A 27,223-nucleotide genomic window follows, 5' to 3' on the forward strand; every position below is an offset into this window, starting at 1 on the left:
CAACCATTGCTCCAATGAATCGTTAACGTCGAAAGCCGCATTCGCGCATTCTTTCATTGAGACGTTCGAGTTCATTGCTAAATCAGATTTTGCAATTGCTGTCGAGTTGTGACATGAAACATTAGCATTGAGAAATTTCTAAAAATGGCAGGAAGTGCAGAGACAGTTAAACGTAAAATACCAGAACTTCGCGTGGTTGATTTGAAGAACGAATTAGAAAAGAGAAATTTTGACAAAACAGGAGTCAAAGCAACATTAGTCGACCGTCTGACCAAGGTACGTTTTTTACTGCTGACGTGTATTTCACAATATGTGTAAGTTTGAAATTCCGGTTATTTATTCGTGGTAGAGAAAGTATGATTGGATGAATGTATTCTATGTCACAAACTTACAGTTATACCTCACATTGTCACATGTTGAATGTAATGAAATCTTGGTTTTTACACTTTCGACAGGCTGTGCTTGATGAAGGAAACAATCCTGAAGATTATTTTTTTGAAATCTTGGAAAAGAAAACAGGCAAAAGAACAAGTATTGGAAGTAAGTATTTTCTGTAGAAATTTAAAGATTCAGTTGAGTAGAACTAATTGTATTTTATTTGTAAGGACAAGACCATGATGTCAGCGATCTAGAAAGTGCTACTGATGCAGCTGATGTTCCCAATGCTAATGAGTTTGATGAAGATGTGAAAGATGAGATTGATGGTAAAAAAGGGATTCAAACCAATGATGACAATGAACCAGAGCGTGTTGAGGTGAATGAAGCGAACACAGATCTGCCTCCTCCCCAAGAACTCGTCAAAATTGAATTTTCAGCCAACCAAGAAAATGGTGATGTAGTGGAAGACTGCATCAACCTCAACGTGGAAGATGAAGAGAATTTTGAAGAGGTAACATTTCACCTTTAGTTTTATTTCATTTTCTTTTATTTCATTTGCTTACAAGTACTTTTTACTTTTTAGGAGGAGAGTCATGCAAAGGAGAAAGGTAAGAGATAGTATTTTTCATTTATTGAAATAAATTAGCTTCTAAATGGGACAGCTTTTAATATAAGGAGTGATTGTGTGTATGTGTGGTTCAATAACCGTTAACAGTCTTGACGGTTGTGCGTTCGTTCTTCAAGTAATGGAACTGTCCATGCCCTGGACGAGAAGTTTCTGGGCGTGTCTTAGCATTTGCAGCAATTTAATCATTTGACAGCATAAATTGGCTTGTCGGCAAAAAAAAAAAGCTTTTGGTCTTCATGTCTACTTTGGCGCGCGAGATGGAGAGACTGACCAACGAGGCTCACTCCGTTATGCTATATTCACTTCCCTCCGGTAGACGAACCACCAAGGAGAGGATTAAATCAGCCGCAGCAACGTGAAGAGAAACAGCTGCCAAAGAGCCAAACGGTCGGCGTGGGTTCATCGGGAGAGACATCAACATTGGCGTCCGGCGGTGGAGATGAATTGGAAATCGGCAAAACGAGCTCGGCGACCTGTGGTGACAGCAATGGGGACCATGAAGCAGATGAAGATGGCAAGGAAAGCAACAGCACTGGAGCAACGTTGGACAGCATCGCTTCGTCGGCTTCATCTGGAGAGAAAGCGAAGAGGTTGGTGGTGCCTCACCATTGTGGCTGGATATAATTGAAACAAAAAAAAAAAAATCGAAAGAGTACCTCGTCAGAAAGCAACATCATACCCATTTACCAAATCCCTCTCACAATCATTTTTCATTCGTTAAGTTCAGTGAGTATTAAGAAATCACTCCCCTGCGTAAGTCTTTTGATATTTGGAATGGGCACTCCCTACAAAATTATCTGCTCAGCCTTTTTTCAATCAATATTTGGTCTTATTGGTCGTTCTTATGCTTCGACGCACGCTCATTCCCCCCTCCGTCTATCTTCAAGACAAATGCGCCAGTAAAAAGTCCCATTTCCATACCCGGAGGCGGTAGTCGGAACCAACAAAGAGTGTACACGGTCAACTTACGAAACTCAGTCTATCGCCGCCCGTCGTTTGGAGTGAACGTGTGTTATGTTCCTGGACTGACTTCAAAGACGTAATCGCGTGTGGATCCAAGCAGGCCTGGGTTTTGATTCTTCCGAGGATGGTGTGCCTCACCGCATTCAACGCAGGAGCCTCTCGGAACCTGCAACTTGCCGTCAAAAAAGAGCTGCTTGAAGTTCGGAATGTTCCTGCATCCTCTGACAGACCATCTTTGAATCACGTCCTACTGTGCAAACTTGCCGCTCGGCTTCATCGTTTTCCATTATTGGGCCTACAGACATTCGCCGCCCTTTATCGTTTAACCCGCAACGAGTTAGATCTTGACAACTGTCATTCACTGAATCAATCCAAGCCTTTTTCGACCAATAGTACAATAAGTGACTGCCCACGGTAAGAGGCTGTAGTGGAACAAACATAACTAAGACATACTTCCGCTGTTTCAATAATGCTTAAACGCCTCTCGTTATGGTCCTCGTCGTGTTAATTATATCGTTAATAGGCAAAAATTTTATTTTGCATTTCTGACGTTTATGTTTTTCCCTTAACAGTAGTTCGATCGGCGTTAAAGATGGGATGAAAACTGCCTCCAAAGATGACAGAGGTGAGTCACTATTACGTTTTCCGATCATTTAATTTAAGATAGTAGAAGCTGGTTTTACATAAAATAGTGGAAAGCTTGTCGGCTTTCTTTAGAGACAGCATTTTTAGTTAACGGATTAGATCGATGGTTGCCGCTCACGATGCGTTCTTCCCATTTTCTTATCAGATGCTCAAATTCAAACAATGCGTTATGGGATAGATAGCTTCTGCAGCTCTATTGTTAGGATGTAATTTATTTCACGTTAAAAAAGCTCCGTTTCTTTTTATGAGGTTGTGTTCTTGATTGGTGCGTGACTTGATTTTTTGTTGAGTTGAGAGGACTGTCGACTGTAATAACTTCCTTCAGATGACAGAGGAAGTTGTTTACTGGAAGGGAGGGGGGAGGTAGAAACTTGTTTTTGGTTTTCCTTGTGAATAATTTATATACCTAGTTGATAGTAGGTGTACCTGTACTATCTACTCCTGTTGCTGACAAAGAATAATTTAAATATTGGGAAGGGGGAAAAGAAAAGAACAGTTATGGGTCATTCCACTCGGCGCTCCTTTAACAATTTCTTGATGTTGACTCGGGGATTTTCACTTCTTTTTGTCTCGGGATGTAAAAGAATATTTGTTGACAAAAGGAATGCTGCGTCGGGCTAGAACACGGTTAAATGTGTTTGCGCCAAGCTTTTTATTTATGGTTAGGTTTAATCTGTGTTTCTCGACTCGTCGAAGATAAGAAGATTTCACGAAAGCGCCTGTGGAGTGAAATGTCTTCGTGGTGGCGTTTTGTTCATGACAACGACTTGTCATTGTATCACGACTTGAGCGTTAGTAATTTTCTCTAGTAGAAATACCCGCCTACCTCGATTTGCTCTAATGCGTTCTGAGATCTGAATTACTTGTTTCCACTACTCACGCAAACTTGCGGGTGCCTTCATCGCTGTTACATTGTCCGCAGCACAAAAGCAAATTTTGGTTTCCTGGTAGGCTTTAATTAGAAAATGTCGCCATACAATTCAGTGCATGAGGGCTGAGTTTTTTTGTGTTTTTGTGCCAAAGTGGGACGTGCCTTTTGTTCTACTGTTGTGTATGGCCAAGAAATTCTTCCACCGTGCGAGGATGAATCGGCAGAGGGATAGAAAGTTTTTTTTCCTTCTCTCCATTCTTTTTAAGAAGTTTTGATGGCACAAGTTGTCTTACCTTTCCCTTTTAGGGTTTTCTCTTGACCCTTTAGCCGCATCACATGGCGAAAATAACTCACGGTGGGAGTAGGGTATCCGTCGTGCCATCTCGCATTCCCCGTGGTGAAATTTTTCGGAGATACTAACCAAGTTCGTAACTTAGCCGTGTGGTGGTAACGCTAGCTGTTGGCTCTTCTCTCTTTAGCCCCGGGGGTTTTTCTTCGACTGTGCCATATTTGTTTATTTATCACCGGAGTTTTTTTTTTGGTGTGAACCGTGTCTCTGAGTAGACAAGTGAGTGGGTTGTGTGTGTCTAACCCAACGTCGTGTCCCACTTGTTGCTGCGTATCCTGTGAAGCGCACTTAGTGCTGAAGGGCAATCGGAATAAGTTGATTTTTTTTTTCAAAATCACTCAAAGCGTCATTGTTGTGTGCAAGAGTGCTTTATCACAAGACTGTATGATAAAATCTAAATATGCTGTCTCACTAGTAGTATTTCACCGAACGCTCAGTTATGTTAGCTTGATCCTTTGAAATGGATGAATGAAGAAAAAATTCTCGTTCTTTTTATTTTCAAAACAGATAAGAAGAAAACCGTAGGAGGTTCTAGCAGTAATGGTGGTAGTCGTAACTTGTGGGTGAGTGGGTTGTCGACATCGACCCGCGCCACGGATCTAAAACATCATTTCTCCAAATTTGGAAAAGTACGTACCACTTCATGAGTGTGATGTGGGTGAATTGTGCAATATTAATTTGCCCTTTTTTTTCTCTTCAGGTCATGGGAGCAAAAATAGTCACTTACGCTCGAACTCCAGGTGTACGGTGCTTCGGATACATAACCATGGCTACTAGTGAAGATGCATCCAAGTGCATTCAGTACCTCCATCGCACAGAGATCCACGGTCGGATGATTTCCGTAGAGCGGGTAAGAAGCGTTCGTAAATTTTATGGATTGTTTACTCGTGGGACCCTTAAACTAGACAGAGGAAACCGCATGATGTCTTAAAGTAAACGATCGACGGAATTGTGGTCGGTTCGTTGATGACATGATATGCAACATAATCATTTCTCCCTTGCCAAAGGATGAAGTTAGATAACTAAACTTGCTTACCTTAGGATAGGAGAAGCACATTTCTCTTTAGCTTTAATTACTTTTAGTTTATTTTTGTCTCACGTTGTGATTCATCACACCTTCTAACCTCCAACTTTCGTGCTGAACTCTGAATCATCAGACCACAGGAGAAAATGGACCGCGTAAGGCCGATGTCATCAAATCTTCTGATTCAAAAAATTTGGCCTCTGCTGGAACCGAAGATGAAGTCCCTGAAAAAAAGAGTGCCGACAAAACTGATGAAACGGTAGCTGATTCGTCGCCCCTCGCTAAGAAAGGCGAAGTTACGACACCGGAAGTTGCTACATCCGCCACGACCGGGGACTCGTCCGTCGCCGGAAATACGAAAGAAAAGGAGGAAGAGAAATCGACAACTCAAGGAGGGGACAAAGATGGTAAAATGGTGGTCGTCTCGTCGGCTCAGCAGCAGCGGGAAAATAGGGAACGAGTCAACCGTGAACGGATGGAACGTGAGAGGAAAGATCGACCTCGCCGACCCCCATCTCCTCATCGGCCACGTCAACAAGTCTTGACCTTCCAGCATATTCGGGTATTTGCAGTTTTAAAGAAACGGTCGATGGTGGAATAAGAAAAGCAATGACATCCATCCATATTATGAAAAAAAGGAGGAACGTGAGAAGCAGCGGATTCGAGAACGTGAGCGGTTAGAACGCGAGTCTGAACGCCGTCGTCGAGAAGAGATTGCGCGAATGCGTGAGTTCGAGCGAAAGCAGCGTGAGGAGGCGATCCGACTGGAAAAAGAGCGAGAGCGGCTTCGCATCGAAAGGGAGAGGTTGGAGCGCGAGAAAGCCGAAATATTACGCCTTGAACGGGAACAGCAGCGCCTCGAAAGGGAGAAAATAGAAGCTGAACGAGAAGAGCTGAAGCGTCGACAAGCCAGGTATAATTCTACTTGCCCTTCATCACACAAAATAGATAGGCTTATCCGCGGGAGGAAACCTTTAATGCGCCACGCCTTACGGAAGCCGCTTCCCACGTTCGTTCGTCGAACTTTAAAAAGGATAATGAACCATTCCGTTCAGCATCGTGAATTTAACGATTGTTTCGATGTCTCATGGTCGAATTCAACCATTCACAGTGCAATATTAAAAGAGATTGTCTCCCTTGCCAAAGGATGAAGTTTGATAACTAGACTTGCTTACCTTAGGATAGGAGATGAACATATTTTAGTAGAAGTTCTTACAGTTTAGTCTATTCCGTCTCGATTGCTAACATTTTTGTTTTTTCAGGTCTCTTGCCAAGATAGAAGAAGTTAGGCGCGCTACTAAAAGGACAGCACCCAATGATCGTGATGGGTATTTTGTCGATCGTAAACGCCTATCGATGGAAGGGTCGATGCGATTCGATCCATCATCACGCTTTGTTGATCCCAAGGGTGGCAACGCTGGAAGTGGCGGACATTTTGGATCGGGTTCTGCCTCCCTGAATGCTGATTATCGCGGTTCAAAGGTATCTGAACCGGTTCGCGGCGGTTACGACAACCACGCCCGCCGCTTCGAACGTCCACCCCCGTCATCTGTTTCTGCAACTGCCGGAGCACCTGTCATTACACGACGCGTAGTCCAAGAAATATCAAGTGTTCGCAGAGACACTCGACTCCCACCGCCGTCACCACCTCCCCCTCCTCGTGATCGCTTGGATGACAGACGGGTCGTTGACAGGGGACGTGATGAGAGGTATGTAACTACTAAATGTGTGAATCTTATATTTCATTTAAAAATGCAGCTGCACTCAGTGCTGCTTTACTTGTGTGGAGGCAGTGCCATTTATCAGCTCGCTAAATTGAAAACGATTTTATTCCTAGCCTGTAACAAATTTTAACAGGAAAGTCATTCAAATCGTGACAATCCTTGTTAATCATTATTCAAAATTTTCTTTCTGGATTGATGTACTTAACCTAATTACTTTTAAAAATTATAGATACGATCGCGGGAGCCGAAGCCGAGAAGGTTTTTCAGATCGTGACAGGGAGCGGGAAAGAGAGCGTCCGCGTGATCGAGGAGTAGGCAGGGGAAGTGCAACTGAACCGATACGGAACAACCGCATGCCGGAGAGAGATCATCGTGATCGATATGCCAACGACTCACGTGGGAAAGGTAAAAGCCGGATGGAAAGTGCGGTTGCGATCATATATTAATTACTATTTTGTGGTTTTCTCTTTTGTTCGAATAGATCACCGTTACAATGAGAGAGTGTCTGAGCCCTGGCAGCGAGGCCCTTCCAGTGCGAATGCCCCCGTATCAAGCGGAGGAGTTGGAAGTTCAAAAACTAATTACGGTTCCAATGGAAGCGGTAATACCATGCTGGGCAATGGAGTTGGATTGTCTTCTAACACCAGCTGGTCTGGCAACGGAAGTACGCAACAAGATCGCTGGAGCGCATCGTCATCCTCGTTAATGCCTGTCGGAAGGTCAATGGCGTCGTCTGGATCATTTAATAACAACTGGACTGGATCAGCTCCCCCTCTTAGTGGATCCACGCAATATAATCCAGCGACAGGAAACATAGGGAGTCTTAACAACCCCGTTATCGGGCAGTCTGGATCCGTTGGCTATTCGGCAGATCGTTATTCGCGACACTAACTTTATCGCATCATATCGTTTTTGAACCGTTTTTTTTTTTCAACTTAGACGTTTTCAATGTATGAAATCAATACACAAATTGAACTTTATTTTTGAAATCCCATCAATTTTTCAAGGTAGCCTGAGAATGCAACTGGATTATTTCTAGGAAATTTCTGGAGTTTAGTAGTTCTAAAATCAACAATGGTAGTTTTTAAGGTTTCTGGATAGCACATATAAACATGTCCTTCAGAATGTAACTTCTCAGCAAGTTCTAGCTGGTGATTGCCCATCAGCTTCTGGTTAACCACAACAATTAATGGCTTTGCTACACTGAGGGCCTCAAGACAACTGCCAGCACCAGCATGTGAAATGATTAGGGAGGCTTTTTCCATATCAGAAGAAATGTTTTCTTTAAAATGATAACAAGATATTTGTATTCTTCGTGAAATAGAAATTGGAGGTTCAACACCACGTCCAATTTGCAGAACAAGATGTGTGTACCCATCATCTTCCAAAATCTGATGCTCAAATTTTTTACATTATTATTTACTAGGAAAAATGTGTAATGCAACGTAAATATCGAACATACCTCTAACGTGTTTGGATGCAAAACTTGAGTTACTAATTCGTCAAACTGGGTAGTCCCTACAGTAACAAAAACGATTTTACTTCCCGATTCTTTATGTGTCACACTCATTTCGAACGACAGCAATACTAGTTTTTCAGTTCACTTATGGAGATTCCCCACAAAAATTCTCAACTTGTTTACGAAATTGTGATATTTATTATTTAAAAAAACGAACAACTAATCTGTCAGAATGTCAGTCAGGCAAAAGGGAAAGCAGACGATGACAGTTTTGTTCATATTTTTTAAAATATTATTGAATGAACTCTAAAATTACGTAAACTTTATTAATTTAGAAATTCTTTACTCATAAATGTAATTATGTTTAAGTTATTTAATGAATCATTTCATCATTCAAACTTACAACAAAAAATAAGTAAAAAAAAATCGATGTTGTCTGAAATATTGGCACTTGGCAGCACCGTTGGCACTTGTTTACAGCAAAGACAATTGTCTCATCAGCTGTCCTTAACTGGAAAGAAAGGGTTTTGTACTTGATTGGCGTGACTCTTTGCCCTTTACCGAGTTTTCATACAGGATTACTGTTAAGTTTGTTTTTCAGTCTTTAATGGTAAGTCAAACTAATCTTAATTTCAATGACAAATGGTTTCATTATATAAACATATTTCATCAGGTGGTGTAGGGAGGAAAACGTCATCGTCTTTTCTTCCCTTGGGAGCATCTTGCCTCGAGCCGTCTCTATCGAGTGAGTTGTTATCAATAATGGGTGACGAACAAGCTGGCCCGTCTAGAAAAAATACAATGGACACTGAAAGATCCAATAGCTCGGGAACAAATAGTAGCAAATCAGCAACAGAAAATATTCCGAAACAAACATCACTTTCAGCAGAAGAAACAAACAATCACTTGGCATTTGGAAATGGAAGGACTAATCCGCCCAGAACACCTAGTAGGAATTGCCCTTCTATTGATGGTGAATGTCCATCAGGCCATTTTGATGAAGAGGATTTGGACATGCCAGAATTAGAAACTCCCAGCCCTGTCTTGATGCCGTCACAGCTGCTCTCACCCCCAGTTGCACTCCACTATGATGAAACTTTGCCATTGACTCTTCAAATGCCAACAAGTATTAATGTCAGTGTTAACTTGCAACCTTCAGCGTACAGTCTGTCTGGGCCACCAGATCCTGTATTCCTTGACGACAGTATGGAGAGTGGGGAGAGAGAGATCACTATCACTCGAAATCCTTATTTCGATCCCTCTCTCTCACCTGGCCCAGTCGACGAGTTTCTTTCTCTTGCCTCCTTCAGTAGCCACGTCGATGGCTTTCACTTTGGACTGGAGGAGGCACCAGCACCTCCCCATTGGGCCAACAGTAACCGCGTAGAATCTTTTCCTCCAGCTGCTGCTTCTGCTGTAGCAGCATCATCTTCATCATCTGATGTCCGCCGAAAAAGACCGAATACAACTCAACAGGATTCAAATTGCAACGCATCGAAGTCCAAAAAACAAGCCGAGACTTCTGGTGGAGAACCTGTACCCGGTCCATCGGGTATCGGAGTTGCAAGAACGGTAACTGGCGATGATGGCCCAGTTGCTGATGATCTACAATTAGAATGTCTGACTGACGGTTCATCCTCTGCTACCGAATCAGACATTGACGATGACGATAGTTGCATCGAAGTAGTAAGCGTCCGACCTGGTCTATTGCGTTCTCAGCATCAACCCGAAGTCGTAGATCTTACCATTTCAGAAGACGAAACGTCGACTCCCAATCCTTCTACATCGTCGGGCTATTCTCGTTCTACTGGGAGACAGCCCAAACCATCGTCGTCTGTAAAGTCAAGAGCTATACCTAAAGCAGAGCCTCCAGTGGCACCAATACCGGTTGTCATTGAAGAGAACAATCAGCCAGACGCTGAAGTAAGACGAGCATCGCCGGCCTTTGTGTCCGTTACTCCATCGTCCTCTGCAGGAAACCGCCCAGGTGCTTGGTGCGGATGTCCAGGGCAGTTTTACGTGGACGGAGGACGGCCCACGCCCATGGGTGTAGCTTGGCCAAACAATGGTAATCCAATACGAGCACATTACATTCCTAATCAGTCTCTTCGACCATCTCCGCTAGCCCATCATGCCACTGCCTTTTCGTATACACCACCACCGCCAGCTTATCACCATCCTCCACCACCGCCAGTTCTGACTCTACGTTTGCCGTCAACCGTTCAAACCCACGGTGGAGCTCGTTCGCCCGTCTGGTGGAGTTATCCAAGTATGGCCGTTGAAACAGTAGCCACTCCGTCACCTCAACACGTAGCAGGAGATGGATCTTCTAATCAGGCTGCGGCCATTCCACTGCAACCCAGTCAGCTGGTTGAAGCCACTTCTGTCGCTCAACCCGCACCCGTTTTCGTTCCTCAAACAACTGGTATTTACCATGCGGCCCCCACTTCACGACCCGTGGACGGACGTTGTACGATGCCGCCTGCCATTGCTCGAAGCTTCATGCGTATCCATCCCATTCACCAGAGGATTTGGCATTCACAGCACCGCTCGCAAGAAGCTCTTCGACGTCATATGGACATGGCACAGCGTGTCGCAGCTGGAGAAACCGTCGAAGTTAGCGGTCCGTCATCGATTCCGGATTCTCCGATGATGAGTCAAGGCATTCAAAATCAACAACAACCTACTGGTTTCTCTGGTCCGCCTCCTCCATATCATCCAGTTGCACTGGAGCGCAACAGCAGTCCTTCGCCACAATTCAGAACTGTTCACGCTCCCGATTTGAGTAGCCACATGATGCCGGCCGTTCAAGCTGAAATTGTCGTTGAAAGCTCTCCTGTCAACTTAGATCCTCGCCATCACCATTTGCCTCCTCCTCCTGCCTATGCTTTTGCTCCGTCTTACCACCACCACATTGCCCATTTCAGTCTGCCTGGCAATTTGCATATCAGTATAGGTCCAGGACCAGCCATCCCGCCCGCAGTACCACCACCACCACCTCGAACCGTACCAATGGAACGCGTTCCACCACCTGCCATGCCCGGTGTTCAAGGTGCCGCAGCAGTCGAAATCCAACCAGCCCATCAGCAGGAGCAACCTTACCACCGTGGCTACCCGTTGTACATTCACCACCAGCAGCACGGTCACCACCACCATCCTCCACCACCATTGATCCCACTGGGCAACAGTCCATTCTTGAGCGGATCACCACATCACTACCCATTTTTACGTCCTTCAACGCGTTTGGAAGAGTACATGCGATTGGTGGAACAGCGTCGAATGGCCCAGCTCTCGCGTGGTGCCTCCCAGACGTGCATCGAACGCAATACTCTGTCGCATTCGTACAAGCGTCTCTTGCGTAGCAACAGCAGTGTTGATGGCGACAGTAATGAAGACAACACCGAAAAGTGTACCATTTGCCTGTGTGAATTTGAGGAAGGTGAAGATGTCCGTCGTCTACCTTGCATGCATTTGTTTCATGTCTCTTGCGTTGACCAATGGCTTACCACTGTTAAATTCTGTCCACTTTGTCGTGTTGATATTGAAGCCCAAGTGGAATCGAAAGAGCAAGGACAAGGGGATTCTCGTAGCTGGAGCTCGTCTTCAGCTACTCCTGAAGGAGCTTCTCTCCGTATACCTCCAGACGCAACCGAAATGGAGGCCGGAGCTCCAGCAAGCTGAACTTAACTTTTGCACATAGGTTATTCCTATTTTTTTTAAAGTTTAAAAAACGCTAGTTTCCTTCAGTATATGATTATCCCAGTTCTCTTTCCTACTCTTTAATTCGAAGTTTTGTAGTGGTGTTTATATTAATATTTGTGTTTGCGTAAAATTAGCGTGATCTATGATGATGAAATGAGTCAGAAAGAAGAGTTGTTTATGATTAGTTTACAAACTAGTGTTGGCTGACTCGGGGGTTTCCCTGACCAGTGAAACGTTCTACTCTACCTCAACTTTACCGTAGTAGAGGAATCAAGGAATGAGTCGCGAGTTTTATTAACAATCAGTACCGGCGCCTTTCTTCAACCTATGTTAACCCCACAGTTTAACTGAAATAAGGTTAAAAGCTTTCTTTTATGATTTTCATGTATTGAAATTAATTGCTTTGAAATCGACTTTGCTTTCAAATTTCAACTCTCACTCTCCGACCTCCTCCTCACCCTCCAGAAAAAAAGGGGGAAATAAAAAGTTTGTTTCTTGCATTTAATTGATCATTTTCACTGTTTCATTCTTCATCTGATTCGTCGTCCGTCCATGTCTCGCTCTCTCTATACGCTGTCGTCTCGTAGTCGAGCACTTCACGATCTGAGAGATGTGACTTGCCCTCCACAAATTCGGCAAATCTATTAAAAAGAAGAGAAAAACAAAACGAAACGGTATTAACCAATCCATTCGGTTAAAATCCACAAGCTGCGTACCGAGAAGACCTTCTATTTCGATTATTTTTAGGTGGAGTCGAGACGAATTCAATACAACGAGGACTAGGTTTAGTTCGCATCCTATCAACAAAACCCATGCAAAAAATCAGGCCGGAGACAAAGCGAACAAAGGGTAGGGATTAGGGAATCTTACGACCGAATAAAAATTCCTTGACAAGATCACCCAATCTGCCACCATTCGATAGAAATGAAAGAATAATAAATTTAAAATCACCTGAGGGGATCCTTAAGTCGATTCATCGTTTTCCAGGCGTTGCATTGGGGACTTCTGCTGAATTCTCGTAATTCCTTTAGTCCTCGTTCAGTTTCAATTCGAGTTTGATCGACGTATTCATCTTCGGTTAATAAGCGCACGGTAGGGGGAAATCTTTTGAACCTACCGCATCAAACGCAAATGATAATAATCATGAACTATCTCATTTATGATAAAATGTGCTATTACCACAGTGTCTGGCATCGAGCCCACCACGCTCCCGGAAAGTTATGCGAGACAACCGTGACTAAGATTATGGCCATTGCTCCTTCTTTATGTTCACTGCTTTCAAACACTAGGTACAAGCCACACAACTGAAGAGACCACTGAAGGAGATTAATGGTTCTAGTATTTGTGACTGGACCAAATCGGTAGCAAAATGCGAAACTAATCACTGAACTGGCGGCTAGGTAAGCAATCACATAGTAATGATATTCTCGAAGCACAGAGTACATGTTCTCCCAGAGACTTCTGATCAGGTAAAAGACTATAGAGCTCCCACCAATCAAGACAGCATAAGCACCAGATTTCTAACAAATTATAAAGTAGTTAGTTTTTAAGAAGTATTTTTTTTTTCTAATTTCAAAAACTTACTTTGGGAATAATCCTGCTAGTAAGATAGACAATAATGAGAATTGAACCCAATACTCCAACAAGCGTTCCAGTAGTGTAGTGAAATATAACTTTCTTACACAGTGTTGGTGCAACCGAAAAAAGGAGTATTCCAGCAATGAACATTAACAAACGGTTAAAGTTGATTTCTGAAATAGAATGATATGTTTAATCATGGATTTGAAAATGTTAACACCTCAAAATATGTTTGCTTACGTCTGACATCTAATCTCAAGAGAAATTCAGTTTTTGAAAAAACTGCTGTGCATGACATATTGAATGGTGATACCGAGATTGATTTCTCTTTCCAAGGAAGAAATGAAAACCAAGACTGCTGAAGTAATTCGTGAAGATGAACAACATGGCTTGCATTTTCTCCCTTGTAGATGTTAAAGTTGTCATCTTTTATGGTTAAATACACCTGGAAACAGAACATGTCTCGTAAAGGTAAGGATGATTAATTAATACTTGATTAGACTTACTGTTGCAGTTTTCCAGAGCCCAAACACAGTTTTTGAATCACCAGGCCAGCAAAATATAGTCAACAACTCCTCTGAATGATCATTCGACACATTGTAAATATTCGCCGGCTTGATGTTATACTGATTCGGTGCATTGCCGGCTTTAACAGCTACATCATTCAACAAGAACACGATTAGAATTTAACAATGAAATTTAATATATTCAACATACCTCGTATGGCACAAAACACATGGTTAGAAAATGAAATTAGTATCACAACAAACAAAACCGTTTTTCCTATTAAGGATCTAAGGACAGCGGAGCTCATGTTGTATGTTTGATTTTGTGTTGTGCCGCCATATTGTAAAGCAGAAGAATGCGTTGTTGCCTTGTAAACAACTTGAACAAATAGGGACAAATCATTTGATCAAATTTCTAAAAAATTAATTGCAATTTGTTTCTGCCATATTTAAACGCTAGTCAACTACCCCACCTAATTGACATAACAGAAGATTTTTTTTCATCATAATATAAATTTAAAAAAAAAAACAGTAGCGCCAATTTTAAAAAATAGAATCGGGGGAGGGGGGATGAAATTTGCTTGCAGTTTCATTGAGTAAGCACGATGGAAAGCAAAATTGTCATGCGGTGCTAAAAAGAAATTCAATCGTGGATCTGAGTTTGTATTAACCAATTCCTTGACTAGCATATAATAATTGGAAAAAAACGTAAAACAACAATGGTTTACAACACCTACTAAGCAGGATGTTAGGATTAATTAGAGAAAAATGATTTGAAGTGTGTAGTTTTCCTGTAGTTGCACGTGTGATTTTAAGCAGAAGAAGAATCACGAAAAAACGGCACCCGAATCGTTCGACAAAAATTACTTGGTGAAAGTTTAAACAAGACATCTTATTTGTTTTAAAGAGCATGATTAAACTCAAGTGAGATATCACAATCATGATAAATAGAATGTACAACGGTTTGCGTTCGCCCTACATCAAGCAGCTGACCAACAATGATGCCGAGTTGATTAGAGTTCGAAAATCTCATCTTGAGATCTATCTCTGTGATTGAACATTGACTTTGTTTTCCTGCCTCTGGCTCCACCAACAACTTCTGTAACAGGCACATGGTCTGAAGATGTTGCAGCATTGAATTCTCCTCCTAGTTCTGCCAAACTCAGTCTTAATCTTGTTGAGGCTTGGGATCTGGGCCACGAACCTTTATTCACATCTGGATGATCCTTCATTACATCACTTTTAAATGGCAACAGTAATTGTTAGGTAATTTTTAAATCTAAAAATGTGAACAAACTGCATACCTTGTCTTTTGTAATTTTTGCGCTTTTGATTTGGCTTCTTTAATTTGACTATCAATGTCACCAAGATAATCATGGATATTTTTGTCACAGTCAATACTGGTGCTACTTGCACTGCTAGCAGAACTGGTCCTCGCCAGCTCTGGATTGTTTTTCATGGACCTAAGGCTAACTTCAGAGAAAACCGATGGGATTTCCGTACAGGATGCATCCAAGGTAGGAAACACAGTTCCATTCGTTTCATTTTCTATCATCAATCTGGCAAATGCTTCAGTGCCAGCTGGGAAGTCTTCTGCAGGACATGGGACAAGTAAGGTTTCTCGTAGAAAAAGGGTATCACTGGTCCACATTTTGTTGATACGTTTGATGTGTTCCATCTGGTGAAAAAGTTGTATCATATGTAAAACCAAATCAGTGGAAAGGAGAGATATTGAGCTACCGTTGTCTGATATCGAAGTGCAATTCCAGCCAATGTTTCTCCTGGTTGAACTCTGTGTTCCATGTGACAACTGGGATGAAATCTTGAAGGTGATAAGGAGTCATTCATGCTACTTCCGCTTGTAGTACTTCCGTACTTCCGCTGCGATTTTGCCGATCTGACAAAACTAGTCCTTTCGTCACTTGCCTCGTCGCTGCTGTCGAGCAAAGGTACTGACAATGCCAGAGACGAAGGCGATAAGGACAGATTCTTGAACGGATCCATCTATCGTGAGGGCCGGCCCCTTGGACCAGTCATGTGATTTTCAAATATAGGCCAGCTCGGCTCTCAGCACTCTACCTAACCTGCTCAAGGGATAATGGTTAATTTGCCTTCAGTTTTTTCGCTTTCTCTCGTAATAACTATTTGACAAGCTCTTGCAACACAACTTCGATAGAAATCAGTATGGGAGACGTTGTTTTCCTAAAGCAACAGTGTTGCCAATTGGTTTTTAAAATAACCGAGCAGTTTCCCAAATGACTTAAAACTGTTTGCCTTTAATTGATAGCAAAAAAAAGGGCCAACATTTTTAGAATCGAATTTTCTCGTACGTACATTGCTGAATTTTTATCGTGACTATGATAATGCCACGGGTGCTTCTTACCAATCATCGAGTCACGAGTCTCACGACTCATAAGCTATCATACGCTTCCTTTTCGGCTTCAATAAAAACCTTACGAACGAACTCATCCTTTTTTAAAATTTCTGCGAACAGAAAAAAAAAACGCAAGCCATCGTACTAAGATATCACATGATTTTGCCGGAGACTGGGAGCTGGCAAAGTCACGCGGTAACTTGAGGCAATAGGAAATATCTACAGGTCTTGTCCCATCTGCCATGCTATAAATATGAGATAAGATTGCGTGTAATAAAAAAAAAGATATAAACCCCTATTTACTTTCCAGTCACATGCTCACCTCTGATCTTTAAAACGTGACAATTCTTTTTTTCCCCTCAAACTTTGTTTGCTACTTTGATTACCACCTTGAAAATATTTTAAAATTCATTGAAACCTTTCACTGCGGTTCAGCAATCGATTGGGTTAAACGACCCTGATTTCTTTATCGATTCATCTGAACGTTAGAGTACTATTATCTCCCCAAAATCGGTCAACTGATGTTGAATCTCGGATTCTTTTTCACTCGTTAATTGTACCAATTAGCGATCTCGATGGTTCATTATGGCCCCGCTTATTTTGCCCACCGTCCGCGGGCACAGATGACGCTTTCTCGCTCTAGCCCAACAGTTCATTACGATGTAGTGCTTTTTGGAGAACAAGGGAGTATCGCTCGTCGTCGTCGACGTTGGCGAAGATTATTTATAGTACCGTATACTAGATGTATCCTCTTGCAACGATAATAGACGACTCGCGACTCTCCTCTCGTGTCTGGCTCGTGCAAACTGTTTCTCTTAATTGCGTGGCAGCAGCCTGAATGTTGAGCATGTTTCTAGTTGACACAGTAATATGAAGAACGACTGGAATGAGCGGCGAATATAATTAATCGCGCAATCACTGATTGTGATTTCTACGATGCTAATAATGGTTCCCTACGTAAGCACAGCAGACCCCCCCCACGTACTTTGCTGTGGCCGGGCAGGTGCGGTGGAGGGTCTCAAAGCCAATGGCATTTAATCACACTCATCTTGCGTCATTGGTTGGCCATCATCTTTCGAGCGAGTGGAACTGGATGAAAATATAGTATTTATAGAGCTTTCGGATTTGAAGGGCCACTTCACCACTTTGAAATAATCGCACACGTTTCTTCCATTTGCAAGATGATGGAAGAGGCCTGTTTGATAACCCTCAAGTAGGAAATCCTGTTTCAGTTAGAGGATTGTTGTTTCTGCGCAAATGTCTGTCTCCGGAAGGAAGTCATTCATCTTTTCTTCATCTGCTGATGATGATATTTTGTTTTGTTCTTTCTATTTTTCAAGTTACCAGTCCACCCACCCTTTGTGTGGGTTTGCATTACTCTCGAGCAGCATCAACGGGGGGACATCGTTAGAATGATGGGCTATCACGGGAAAAGAGAAGGATCTGATGCGAGACCAATATTAAATCGTGTACAATTCTCGTTATTATCTGCCTGGTGTGTGCCGATTGCGTGCTGTCTCTCTCTCTTCCCCGCACTCTCTTTCGTCTCTGTCGTCTCCTTTTCATCTCTTTGATGGGCTCTCTCTCTCTTTTTGTCTCACTCTAGTGTACTATTTAGCCACTCGTAGACCCAGCCAGAAGCTGTGGCATATGTGAAAAAACCCAAGGAAAAAAACTGTAGAGTCAATATCACCGGTGTATAATGATTCCAGAGAGGTGGTGGGGTATTGCCAGGCGTGGGAGATTTAAATTTGATATGCTGTCATAAACAAACGACAAAATCAAGAGGCCCTTTCTTAAATACCCGCTTGAGGTTCCCCGAAAATTTCAAACCAACGTCAATCCCGACACGAAACTCAAAATCAAAGAGCTTCAGTTCAGAAACTACACGAACGGTGTGTGTGTGCGGGGGTAGAAAACAGTCTGCTGATTGCTCCCCCTTGATTTGAATAATGAGTTGCTGATTCAAAAGGTACGCAAAAGCTCCGTTTCGGTGTCTCGTTACATTCACTTTTTCTCGCCATCGACCGTGGCGCTAATGCGTTTGCTCATTTTCTATTGACACAATCCGCAAAAAAGTGCGGCCTCTATCCTGTCGAATTAAAAGGATATTAACCTTTTCCCTGCGTTCTTTTTATTTTAAAACGAGTATTCAGATGTGTAGAACAAAGGCCCGTAGCTATTTCCCTGTCGCCGGTTTTGTTTAATGGCCGCCGGGACCCCATCTGACGCATAAAAATTGATATCCATTTGGCCCCGTTGGAATATGCGAGTGCGGCGACCTGCTGCATTCATCATTTGCATCCCGTAATGGCCGTGGCGTGCGGCGGTCGGGCCTGCGCCATTTTCGTTTCCGTAATGTGACGGACGGAAGAAGTTGGCGTGCTCCGGCTCCTTTTTTTCTTTTATTCTTTTTTATTTCCTTCCGATGGAATAATCGTGCGCCACACCGTATAAATATGAATAAAAAGAAGCGGGCAGAAATAAAAAAGACTGCAGCAATGAAATAAATCGAAACAAAAGAATGGAGTGAAGGAAATATCATTGCATACTCTCCTTCAACTCAATATATCCATCTAATCCAATAAGCAACAGTCTCTGCATTCTTTCCGCACTTGAACGACATTGGAAAATGTGAATTTTTTTCCACTCTAGGGAATATAAATAATCTATACCTCCCTTGTTGCGTCACGTTTAACTTTGAATCAGATATTCGGAAATTTGGTCATTTGCGCTGGCTCCCGAAACGCGATGAGATAAGCGGTTAACTTTCGGATCAATTTCACGTGAATAACGCTATGTATAAAATGACGACAGTCAATAAAGGTCGCGCTACATTCCCAGGGAAAAACATCGTTTCGTAACGGGGACTTTCGGCCCGTGTTTGTCTGCGTTGCTAGGTCGTCTTGCATGTCCAGATGAGAAACCTTACGTGGAAGGCTGTGTGTGTATAGTTTTTTCAGGAAATCTCAGACTACCAAGTTTCAGCCCTCCCCAATTCCTCGATAGCCCTGGAAAGAAAAAAGCATTGACCATTAAGACTCCAACCATTTGCCGGAACAAGTAACTTTTTTTCCAGGAGTGGGGACTGTAACGATGTTGTATGTCTAAAAGTAAGCAAACAAGAGACGACGCCATGGACATGTCGTCCCCGTGTGCAAGCTCGGGAACTACATCAATACGTAAATACAAAACAGGTGTATGGAACAACTCGGGATGACGAGTCCATATATGTATCCGTAACAAGGCAAATAATAACAGATTTGTTATTTGATGTTGCCATACGACTTCCCCCTTGGAGAGGAAAAACGTGAATTTCTGTGGGTTATTTTCTTTTGAGAAATAAAAAATAGACTTGTAATGGGAGTGTGCATCTCTTTTTCCCTTGTCCGTGTTTACCGCCCCTCATTTTATTGTTGTCGGTGATTTGGCATGAATTGTCATGGCCACCGGATTCGATTTTCAACTGTTATGGATTTAACGTTTTGCGATGCCATTCGACATCGTGTTGTTATCGTTCGGGATAGGGAAGCAGGGTAAGGGAACCGACTGGGTAAGTCTAACGATATCAATAGGCTTCTGACGTACACAAAACACATAGCAACGGGACTTTTGGGGGGTAGATGGCGAAGGTCGTGTAAATATAAATATAATAATAATAATAATAACAATATCGTCATTATCATGCGCAGCGTAGTACACATATTTGATGTGTGTGTACACAAACTGCACATGCACAGATACCGGCCAGCTCTCTCTCTCTCTCTCTCCCCCGTTTAAGTGTATATGTGTTTATATGTTGTTGTTTATATAATGTTTGGTCGTCGCTCAACTCTGATGATGATGATGACTAAGACCTCTTTGAGTGTGTGTGTGTGTGTACTGCGGGAGTTTCGTCTCTCCTAGTGTATATAACTCGCTCCGGCAATCGATCAAGTGGAGGTCTGTGTGTTGTGAAAGATGAAGTACACACACGAGCAGAGGGTCAGCAAAACGCCTTTTTCTATCTTTCCATCTTTTTTTTTTTTTTTGGGGGGGGGGGGGGGATGGACGATGGTGCGATGTTTGTTTGATCATTTCTGCCCCAAATGTCTTAACATCTTATAGACACATCAGAGTAGAGTGTTGTTCCTAGCGTTCCTTTGGCGCGCCAGTGTTTTTTTGACAACCTGGCGCGGTAACTGGACGTGACGTTTGCACATCCACCCCAAAAAATGCCGACGGTCTTTAGCTGATTCATCGCTCGTTCTTTGGTGTTTTCTCTTAATAACAGCTGAGGAGGTTCGGGATTTTTCGGTTGAGGAGAGAAACACAAAAAAAAAAAAAAAATAAATAAATAATAATGTGCGAGTAACACATGACGCCGACGAAAAGATGATGAACAACTGGCGAGATTGATTCCAATTGTCTTTGGCTAGAAAACCCCCTCCGGTTGCTCATCAAGAAAACAAAAGAGGAGCGAAAAAGCATTTGGGCGTTTTTTTGTGTTTGCGTCATCTGGTTTGGGCAGGAGCAGTTTATTCAGGCCTATACCAAAATGGAGAGCTGCTGGTTGGCCAGTTTCTAAGATGATCGTTCAATCATTCCATAAACACGCGTGATCTCTCTCTCTCTTTTTGATTTTTGTTTTTGTATTATTATTTTCTCCGTCTGATGTTGCAGAAACAAAAAAAGGGGAAACCCACAGGCTTTTGATCAATGCCCTCTCCACCCAGTAGCCCGGGAGTTATAAGAGCGATATTTATTATATAGTGCTGAATCGTCTGTCAAAGTCCATCAACGTATACATGACCCCGACCCGAATCTATTATTGTTTTTGTTTTTTTTTCTTATTTTTCTTTTTGTTTCTTCTTCATCTTGCGCTTGCAAGTGGAGACGGTGCAGTTCTGCTCTTTCTCCTCGGCTGGGGGGGTTTATGTTTGGCTATTCTGCGCTTTGATGGATTGATTCATTTATCTATTTCTGCTATTTCCCGCTCGACTTGATGGATTCGTTGGCCGTCTGCTCGCGATACACGGACCCGCTATTGCGTGCTGTAATGGACGTGAAAATAATAAATAAAAATAAATAATAATAATACCGAAAGGAATACCAGAGGCTTGTCGTCGTCTTCGACGTAAGTCTTGTGTAGGTGTAAATCGAAGACGTCGGCGGAACGGAGATATCAAATGTTGCCAGACGACATCTTGTTACACGTAGACACTAGGAGCTGATGTCTCCTGGACAATGTCCCATTTTTAGTTGTTTTCCTTTTTGCTGGGGGTCACAAAGTTCTCGAAATTCATGTCCGCCCATATTTGCACTTGCAGTCTGTCCAGTTTCCATGGCAGCGTGAGACCATCAGTGTGGGCCCTATAGTTCAAAGGTATACCAATTGAAAAAAAGATCAAGAGCTTTCTATCCTGTATCTGTCGGCCATGAAAGAGAGTTGGAAATCGCGTCAGAGACCGAACGCTAATGGCGTGTCGCGCCATGTGTCTTGGTGGTGGGCCAGATGCAGAATTATCCGTGGCCGCTCGATGATGATGATACTCTTAAAGATCTAACCAGACCGGCTCCCTTTTTAGCTGCTGACGTGTAAATGTGAGAAGAGTCTCTATTCTCTCCCTGGAGAATTCCAATTGCCCCGGCTCTTTCTAGATCCTCTCCTCTTCCGTTGAAAGGAGAGTAACAGGATCTTAAAAGACACCGGACTCGGGCCACACACACAACACACTGCACTTTCTCCATCTCTCTCTCATTAGAGCGAACAAGTTCCCGACTCGATTTCACCGGTCGGTCTCCAACCCCCGTCCCGCCCCTAAAGTTCCAACGTCCAGGATCGGTCATTGATATACAGCTGAACACACTGTCAGACTCGCCAGTGTACATCAATAAATAATACGCCGTTTTCCCACCCACCAATCGATACGCGCAGCTACTGCGCATTTTCCGCATTTTAGCAAAGCAACTTTTATTTTATTTTTTCTGTTTGCAATCATACATGTTTTTATTTAAAAGGGCCTAGTACTAAATGCGTGCAGCGGGAGCCGAGCTGGGCAGTGCGTGGGGTCCCTTAAATATAGACTAAGACTTTTAGTTTTTAAGCCGCTTATGCTTGACAATGTTTGGGTTTGAGCCGACAGAAAATAACTTTGAGTGCGCTCTCGGTTTTTCGACAGAAAAGTAACTAAAAAATAAAAGGAGGGCGTCATTATGGGGCAAATGACGGACACAAGAGAGAGAGAGAGAGAGAGAGATGACTTGTCCCTTTATATATATCTAAATAGATTCTGGAAGTTTTTGACATTCACAACGTCCCACCAGCCCACATGTACACTTAAGATGTCCGATTATCAAAAAATAAAAGGAAGGACTTGGGCCGTCGCATTTTTTTTTCCGCCTCCGACGATGAAAATGTGAAGCAAAAGTTTTAGTGGTCTCCGAGTCTATTTTGTGCATCGTCGACTTCTCACTTTGTTCCTCTCTGGACCCTGAAAACGGACAAGAAACAAAAGGGCGTAGTATACATCACATTCACACGCAGTTGTTGTGTTTGTGTATTTAGCCCGTCTTGGCCGCCCATATATATACGATGGTCCTCCCCTATTATTCGTCACGGCAACTTTATAGAGGAAAGAAATGGAGGCTATACATGCATAGTGCTCCGGAGAGATTGTCTTGTGTGTGTGTGTGTGTGTTAGCGGCTTGAGAGTTAATCTGCCGGAATGGCCAGCAAAAATACACCCCCACCACAAACTATATCCATACATGCACGAAGAGAAACCGCTCCACTTTGTCCGGCTTGATTAACCTTCTTTATTATTTCCAGAGCAAGGGAATCGCCCTTTTCTTTTGCCCATTTTTCACGCCGGCCACACACATTTCCAACTTGGCCGAGGCTTTTTTTTCTTTTCTCTTTGTAATAATCACCCCAAAAGTTTTGTCCTGCGTGCCTGGCTAAATGATTTAGAACTAGGCCCGTTTCTCTCTATGGCAATCCCATGTTAGCCTCTTGTCGTTCGTCTGTAATGTTCATTTTCGTCCGTCCCGCCGGCACTGCCCCCCCCCCCCCCCCCCCGAAATGTCCAAATGTCAAGATGGTGAGGGAGGCAGGGTGCGCTCACACGCTCCCAGTCAACTCTCAACTCCCATCTCGCTCCTGATTTTCCTGGAAGCGCTTGAAAGGCTATCCTTAAAATAGTAACAGCGTCAACTGCCTAGCGCGTGTCATATAGCCCGTTTTGTCGTTTTGACGTGTACGTTTACGTATACATATCCCCGTTTAAATAATCAAAATAAATGGAAAGATAATAAGAAGATCCAGTCAAAGAGCCAACATTCTACGATGACTTTTGTGTGTCGAGATAAACCGACCGCAGAGAAGTGGAAAGTAGGTCAAACCCCCCGAAAAACCTCCTCTCTTCGTTGCCGGATGGACAGACTTGCACTAACTACAAACACTCGAAAAAATACAAACTGTTTGTTGGCTTGTCTATTCCTTTGACGCCCATCATCCACCACCAGCACCACAGACTCTGTGTGTGTGTGTGTGTGTGTTTGGTGCTGGCACTTTTTTGTTTACGAGTCCGTGACCCCGGTCAAGTCAGTCCAGTTGTGGCAGTTATATAGGTTCTTCTTGCCTTTCTCTGGATCCCAGCTGACTCGACTGAATGTTGTAATTAGAATCATTGCGAATAAAGAGAGAGAGAAGGAAGAGATGTACGGAAACTCCTTATTGTTGCTCATCCGTTGCCGGGGATCAGTTAGGGGGCCATTGTTCTGTCTGTATATAACCAAGGCCCGACAATCGTTGAATAGAAACGACGCCAACGTTGCCTCGCACCCAATCACATCAAAAAGTCTCGCGCGTCTCTACATGTAGGCAGAGGAAAAGTTGTGCGTGTTTGGGTTAGTTGCTATTGTGTTATTTCCTCTTTGCCGAGCCGACCAACCCCAACCATCCAGCTTCCGGTTCGTTTTTCATGTCGCTCCGTCTAGACAACGCTCCATGGTTGCCTAAAACAGCCTAATATTATTATTTGGCTCTCTGCGCTGTAAATTAGTCTTACACATGTGAAAACATTTTCAGAGGGGGGCACCCAAAAAAACTGGTGACGTTAGTATCAGGGTCAACGCCGCAGTTAACATCTTTTTCTGTTTTTTTGGGGGGTTTTTGTTGTGGGTTTTTCCTAGCTGCGCTTTTGTGGTGATGCTGATTTGTGATCAAAACGGCGCGTTGCCATAGTGTAATGATATCTGATAGTATAAGGAATGTTTATAGCTCTTGTTTGGATTACATTTGGTCGTCTGCTCCGCCACTCCGGCTGGTGGGCCCCAGCTCCTCTTTTGGCTTTGAATGATGAGCATGTGGGAGTCAGTTGAGAGAGAGACCCTTGACACTTTTGATCCCTTACATATATTTAGACTTTGAATTGATATATAAGTCGCGGCACTCCCGAAAAACATGGTCGGAGGGCTCGGCCCCGAGGCCTGTAAAATTGAAAATCGCATCGGACCTGATTAGATGGTAATCGAAGCCAAGTGCGTCGGCAGCCGTCTCCCCCACACAGTGCAACTCCTACTCTGTTTTAGCCATCGTTAAGCCTTTTTAGGTTTTCCATTCAATTTAAGGGAATATATATTTATATACAGTCTACACATAGTGAGACGGAAGAGTGGGGAGTTGAGAGAAATGGGCAAAGTTCCGTCGCCCGTTTGATGAGAACTTTTGTGTGGAGCAATGTTTAGCTATTCAGGACACGCAACGGCCATTTGTCTTTGCCTTTCCTTGGTTTCTCTCTCTCTCTCTCTCTCTCTCTCTCACTTGATTCTCAAGTCGATATCCTCAGTTTCTGCACGTCAAGTCTCTCCCACTCGACTCTGCTGGCGACTGCTGTTGCGCCCACCACAACCGGCCGACTGTATATACACGTTAAATAGCTTCATCTCCAGCAGCAGCAGCAGCCAAAAAGAAGAAGAAAAATAAAAAAGACATTTCCTTATATTCTTCAGCTATAAGTTCCCCCCTGCTCTTTTCCGTCCATCGTTTTTCTCTCCTTTTTTATTATTGATATTATAGTAGTCTCACAGCAACTGCAAATGATGGGTTACAAAGAGAGAGAGAGAGACTACCGGTATAGTATAGCTCCTCTACGTACTGGTACTCTATATACACAATATATGTAGTTAGAGTTTTATTTTTTTCTTCTTTTTTCTGTCGGAAAAAGAGGACTGACTGGCCTATTGGCCGCCTATTTACTCTCTTCTATACACAGATGATGTGGATATTACGTGCTCTGAGCCAAACGACCTATAGTGATGGCTGAACGGAGAACGTTGGAAAAAGAGAAAAACCCTATACTTTACTTTTTGGGAGCGGAGGGGCTCACGACGTGAAAGGGGGGGCTTTTTTTGGGCTGGGTTGGGCCGGGGAGGGTTGGACAATTTTCAAGTCAATTGTCGCGTGAGCTGCCGAACCGCCTTCCCAAAGTCGATCAATCGGACGCCTAGGTTCACTATGTGTATAGGCTGGTTGGTCCTTTTCTTTACAATCGTCGAAAAATAAAATACGAAAATAAAAAAGGAACAGAGAGAGAGAGAGAGTCAGGTCAGGTCCGTCCGACTGCGATGGTGAAAACCACAGGCCGGAAGTGATGTGATAATCGGCGGCTTGAAACTCTCCCGGACTTGTGACGTCTCTAGTTGCTAATACTAGACATACTGTATTACCATTAAGAGAACTCTGGGTTCCCGACTGCTGCTGGTCCCTTCAATCATATTATCACAAGACCTATATGTATACTGTGTGTGTCTACTCTTATACGTCGTGAGAGAGGGGGGGGGGATCAATAGTATATGTATAACATGTAGACGACCGCCTTGTACACGCCCGGTTTCAACTCTCTAATTTACTTGGCTTCACTTTCTCTCTCTCTCTCTCTCCCTTGTGGTGTAGTCTGGATGATGTGGAGAGGGGGGGCAACATGAGGAGCTCCCGTGAATTCGTTTAACTAAGGAAATGGATTGTGAGGAGGGAGAGTAGTACTACATGGGTAAAGAGAAGGGCGTGATTGAATAGAGCTTGTAGTTTCAAATCGATATGACTCGGCTACTACATTGATTCTTCCAGACAATTTAATTGTCCCTTTTTGTTTCGAAACTTTTCGAAAAGCAATTTATCAAAAGAATTGAACATGAAAGTTTGACGCTAATACTCACGTGCGTGTATAGTACGACAACTTGGTGCAACATTCCCAGCGCTTCCGGATTCTTCCGCATTCCGGAGTCGACAAATCTTCACATCAAGTTGAAGAAATAAAATCGATTTATAAATAATGAGATAACTAAGAAGAGCGAAACGAAAAAAACCAAAAACAACAAAACAACCGAAAGTAAGACACGACTTCCTCTTGAGTAAGAAGAAAAAAGAAAAAAAAAAAAGGGCGAATAGTGCCATATATCTTGTTGATGGGATCTGTAAAGTCAAGGGATTGATTCCCGACACCGTCCTATATAACTATTACACAGTTGTACGTGCCGGCGTGATATAGTAGGGGTCCCGACTCGCACGCCCCACTGATCCGACTTTCAATTTCGAATTGCGTCTACGAAACACACGAAATGATTTTTTATCGATTTTATTTTTTCCCTCGATGGCACTTGGCAAAAAAACTATTTCATTTCTTTTTTTCAAATCTTCCGAGATGGAATTCCATGAAAACAATTTTTTTTCTTTTGTACTGCGGGGTGTCGATGAGAAACAAATCAACCGGATTATTAAGAAAAAGGAGATAGAAAGTTCCGAGACAATGTCTTTTTGCTGCACACACACAAGTGGCGCCGTATAAAAGACGGACTGATTGTGAGAAAGAGGAACAGGTCGCGATGAATGAGCATTTCTGCTGATCGGAATCAGAATCGAGACGACACCGAACAACACCAGACTGTGCTCAATAACGATGGCCAACTTGTTTCCTCTCGCCTCAATGGAAATACGAGACGCCAACTGTGGGGGCGATCCCCCCTCTGTCTATCACGAAG

General features: G+C 43.1%; 4 protein-coding genes across 9 annotated transcripts; 2 read left to right on the top strand and 2 right to left on the bottom strand.

Annotated features, from left to right (window-relative positions):
* The first annotated feature begins 1 nt into the window (after position 1).
* LOC124320249 (SAFB-like transcription modulator) lies at positions 2-7,562 on the top strand. Of its 3 annotated transcripts, XM_046783036.1 has the most exons (13): positions 2-276; positions 456-540; positions 606-889; positions 962-986; positions 1,323-1,596; positions 2,542-2,594; positions 4,342-4,463; positions 4,535-4,684; positions 4,992-5,420; positions 5,497-5,771; positions 6,121-6,567; positions 6,812-6,987; positions 7,064-7,562. In XM_046783036.1, the coding sequence occupies exons 1-13, from the start codon at positions 145-147 to the stop codon at positions 7,471-7,473; spliced, it is 2,862 nt and encodes a 953-aa protein (XP_046638992.1). In that variant the 5' UTR covers positions 2-144; the 3' UTR covers positions 7,474-7,562. The 3 variants fall into 3 exon arrangements, with proteins under 3 accessions (XP_046638992.1, XP_046638993.1, XP_046638994.1); XM_046783037.1 differs by lacking the exons at positions 1,323-1,596; positions 2,542-2,594; XM_046783038.1 differs by lacking the exons at positions 2-276; positions 456-540; positions 606-889; positions 962-986; positions 1,323-1,596 and adding an exon at positions 1,603-2,383.
* LOC124320438 (UDP-N-acetylglucosamine transferase subunit ALG13 homolog) lies at positions 7,541-8,310 on the bottom strand. 2 transcript variants are annotated; one of them, XM_046783324.1, is made up of 2 exons: positions 8,045-8,310; positions 7,541-7,973 (listed from the first exon to the last, which is right to left on the bottom strand). In XM_046783324.1, exons 1-2 carry the CDS (start codon positions 8,150-8,152, stop codon positions 7,560-7,562), a joined length of 522 nt encoding a protein of 173 aa, XP_046639280.1. In that variant the 5' UTR covers positions 8,153-8,310; the 3' UTR covers positions 7,541-7,559. The 2 variants fall into 2 exon arrangements, with proteins under 2 accessions (XP_046639280.1, XP_046639279.1); XM_046783323.1 differs by having other exon boundaries at positions 7,541-7,979.
* A 193-nt stretch (positions 8,311-8,503) lies between these two features.
* LOC124320246 (E3 ubiquitin-protein ligase Arkadia-like) lies at positions 8,504-12,248 on the top strand. The gene is made up of 2 exons (XM_046783032.1): positions 8,504-8,651; positions 8,715-12,248. The coding sequence occupies exon 2, from the start codon at positions 8,804-8,806 to the stop codon at positions 11,720-11,722; it is 2,919 nt and encodes a 972-aa protein (XP_046638988.1). The 5' UTR covers positions 8,504-8,651; positions 8,715-8,803; the 3' UTR covers positions 11,723-12,248.
* On the bottom strand, positions 12,110-16,043 carry LOC124320369 (nuclear envelope integral membrane protein 1-like). Of its 3 annotated transcripts, none has more exons than XM_046783235.1 (8): positions 15,568-16,043; positions 15,132-15,505; positions 13,562-13,575; positions 13,328-13,494; positions 12,923-13,263; positions 12,695-12,856; positions 12,460-12,540; positions 12,110-12,384 (listed from the first exon to the last, which is right to left on the bottom strand). In XM_046783235.1, the coding sequence occupies exons 1-8, from the start codon at positions 15,829-15,831 to the stop codon at positions 12,267-12,269; spliced, it is 1,521 nt and encodes a 506-aa protein (XP_046639191.1). In that variant the 5' UTR covers positions 15,832-16,043; the 3' UTR covers positions 12,110-12,266. The 3 variants fall into 3 exon arrangements, with proteins under 3 accessions (XP_046639191.1, XP_046639189.1, XP_046639190.1); XM_046783233.1 differs by lacking the exons at positions 15,132-15,505; positions 15,568-16,043 and adding exons at positions 13,828-13,976; positions 14,039-14,265 and having other exon boundaries at positions 13,562-13,766; XM_046783234.1 differs by lacking the exons at positions 12,460-12,540; positions 15,132-15,505; positions 15,568-16,043 and adding exons at positions 13,828-13,976; positions 14,039-14,262 and having other exon boundaries at positions 13,562-13,766.
* Between the last annotated feature and the right edge of the window lie 11,180 nt (positions 16,044-27,223).

Source organism: Daphnia pulicaria, chromosome 1, assembly GCF_021234035.1.
Source record: "Daphnia pulicaria isolate SC F1-1A chromosome 1, SC_F0-13Bv2, whole genome shotgun sequence".
NCBI lineage: Eukaryota > Metazoa > Arthropoda > Branchiopoda > Diplostraca > Daphniidae > Daphnia > Daphnia pulicaria.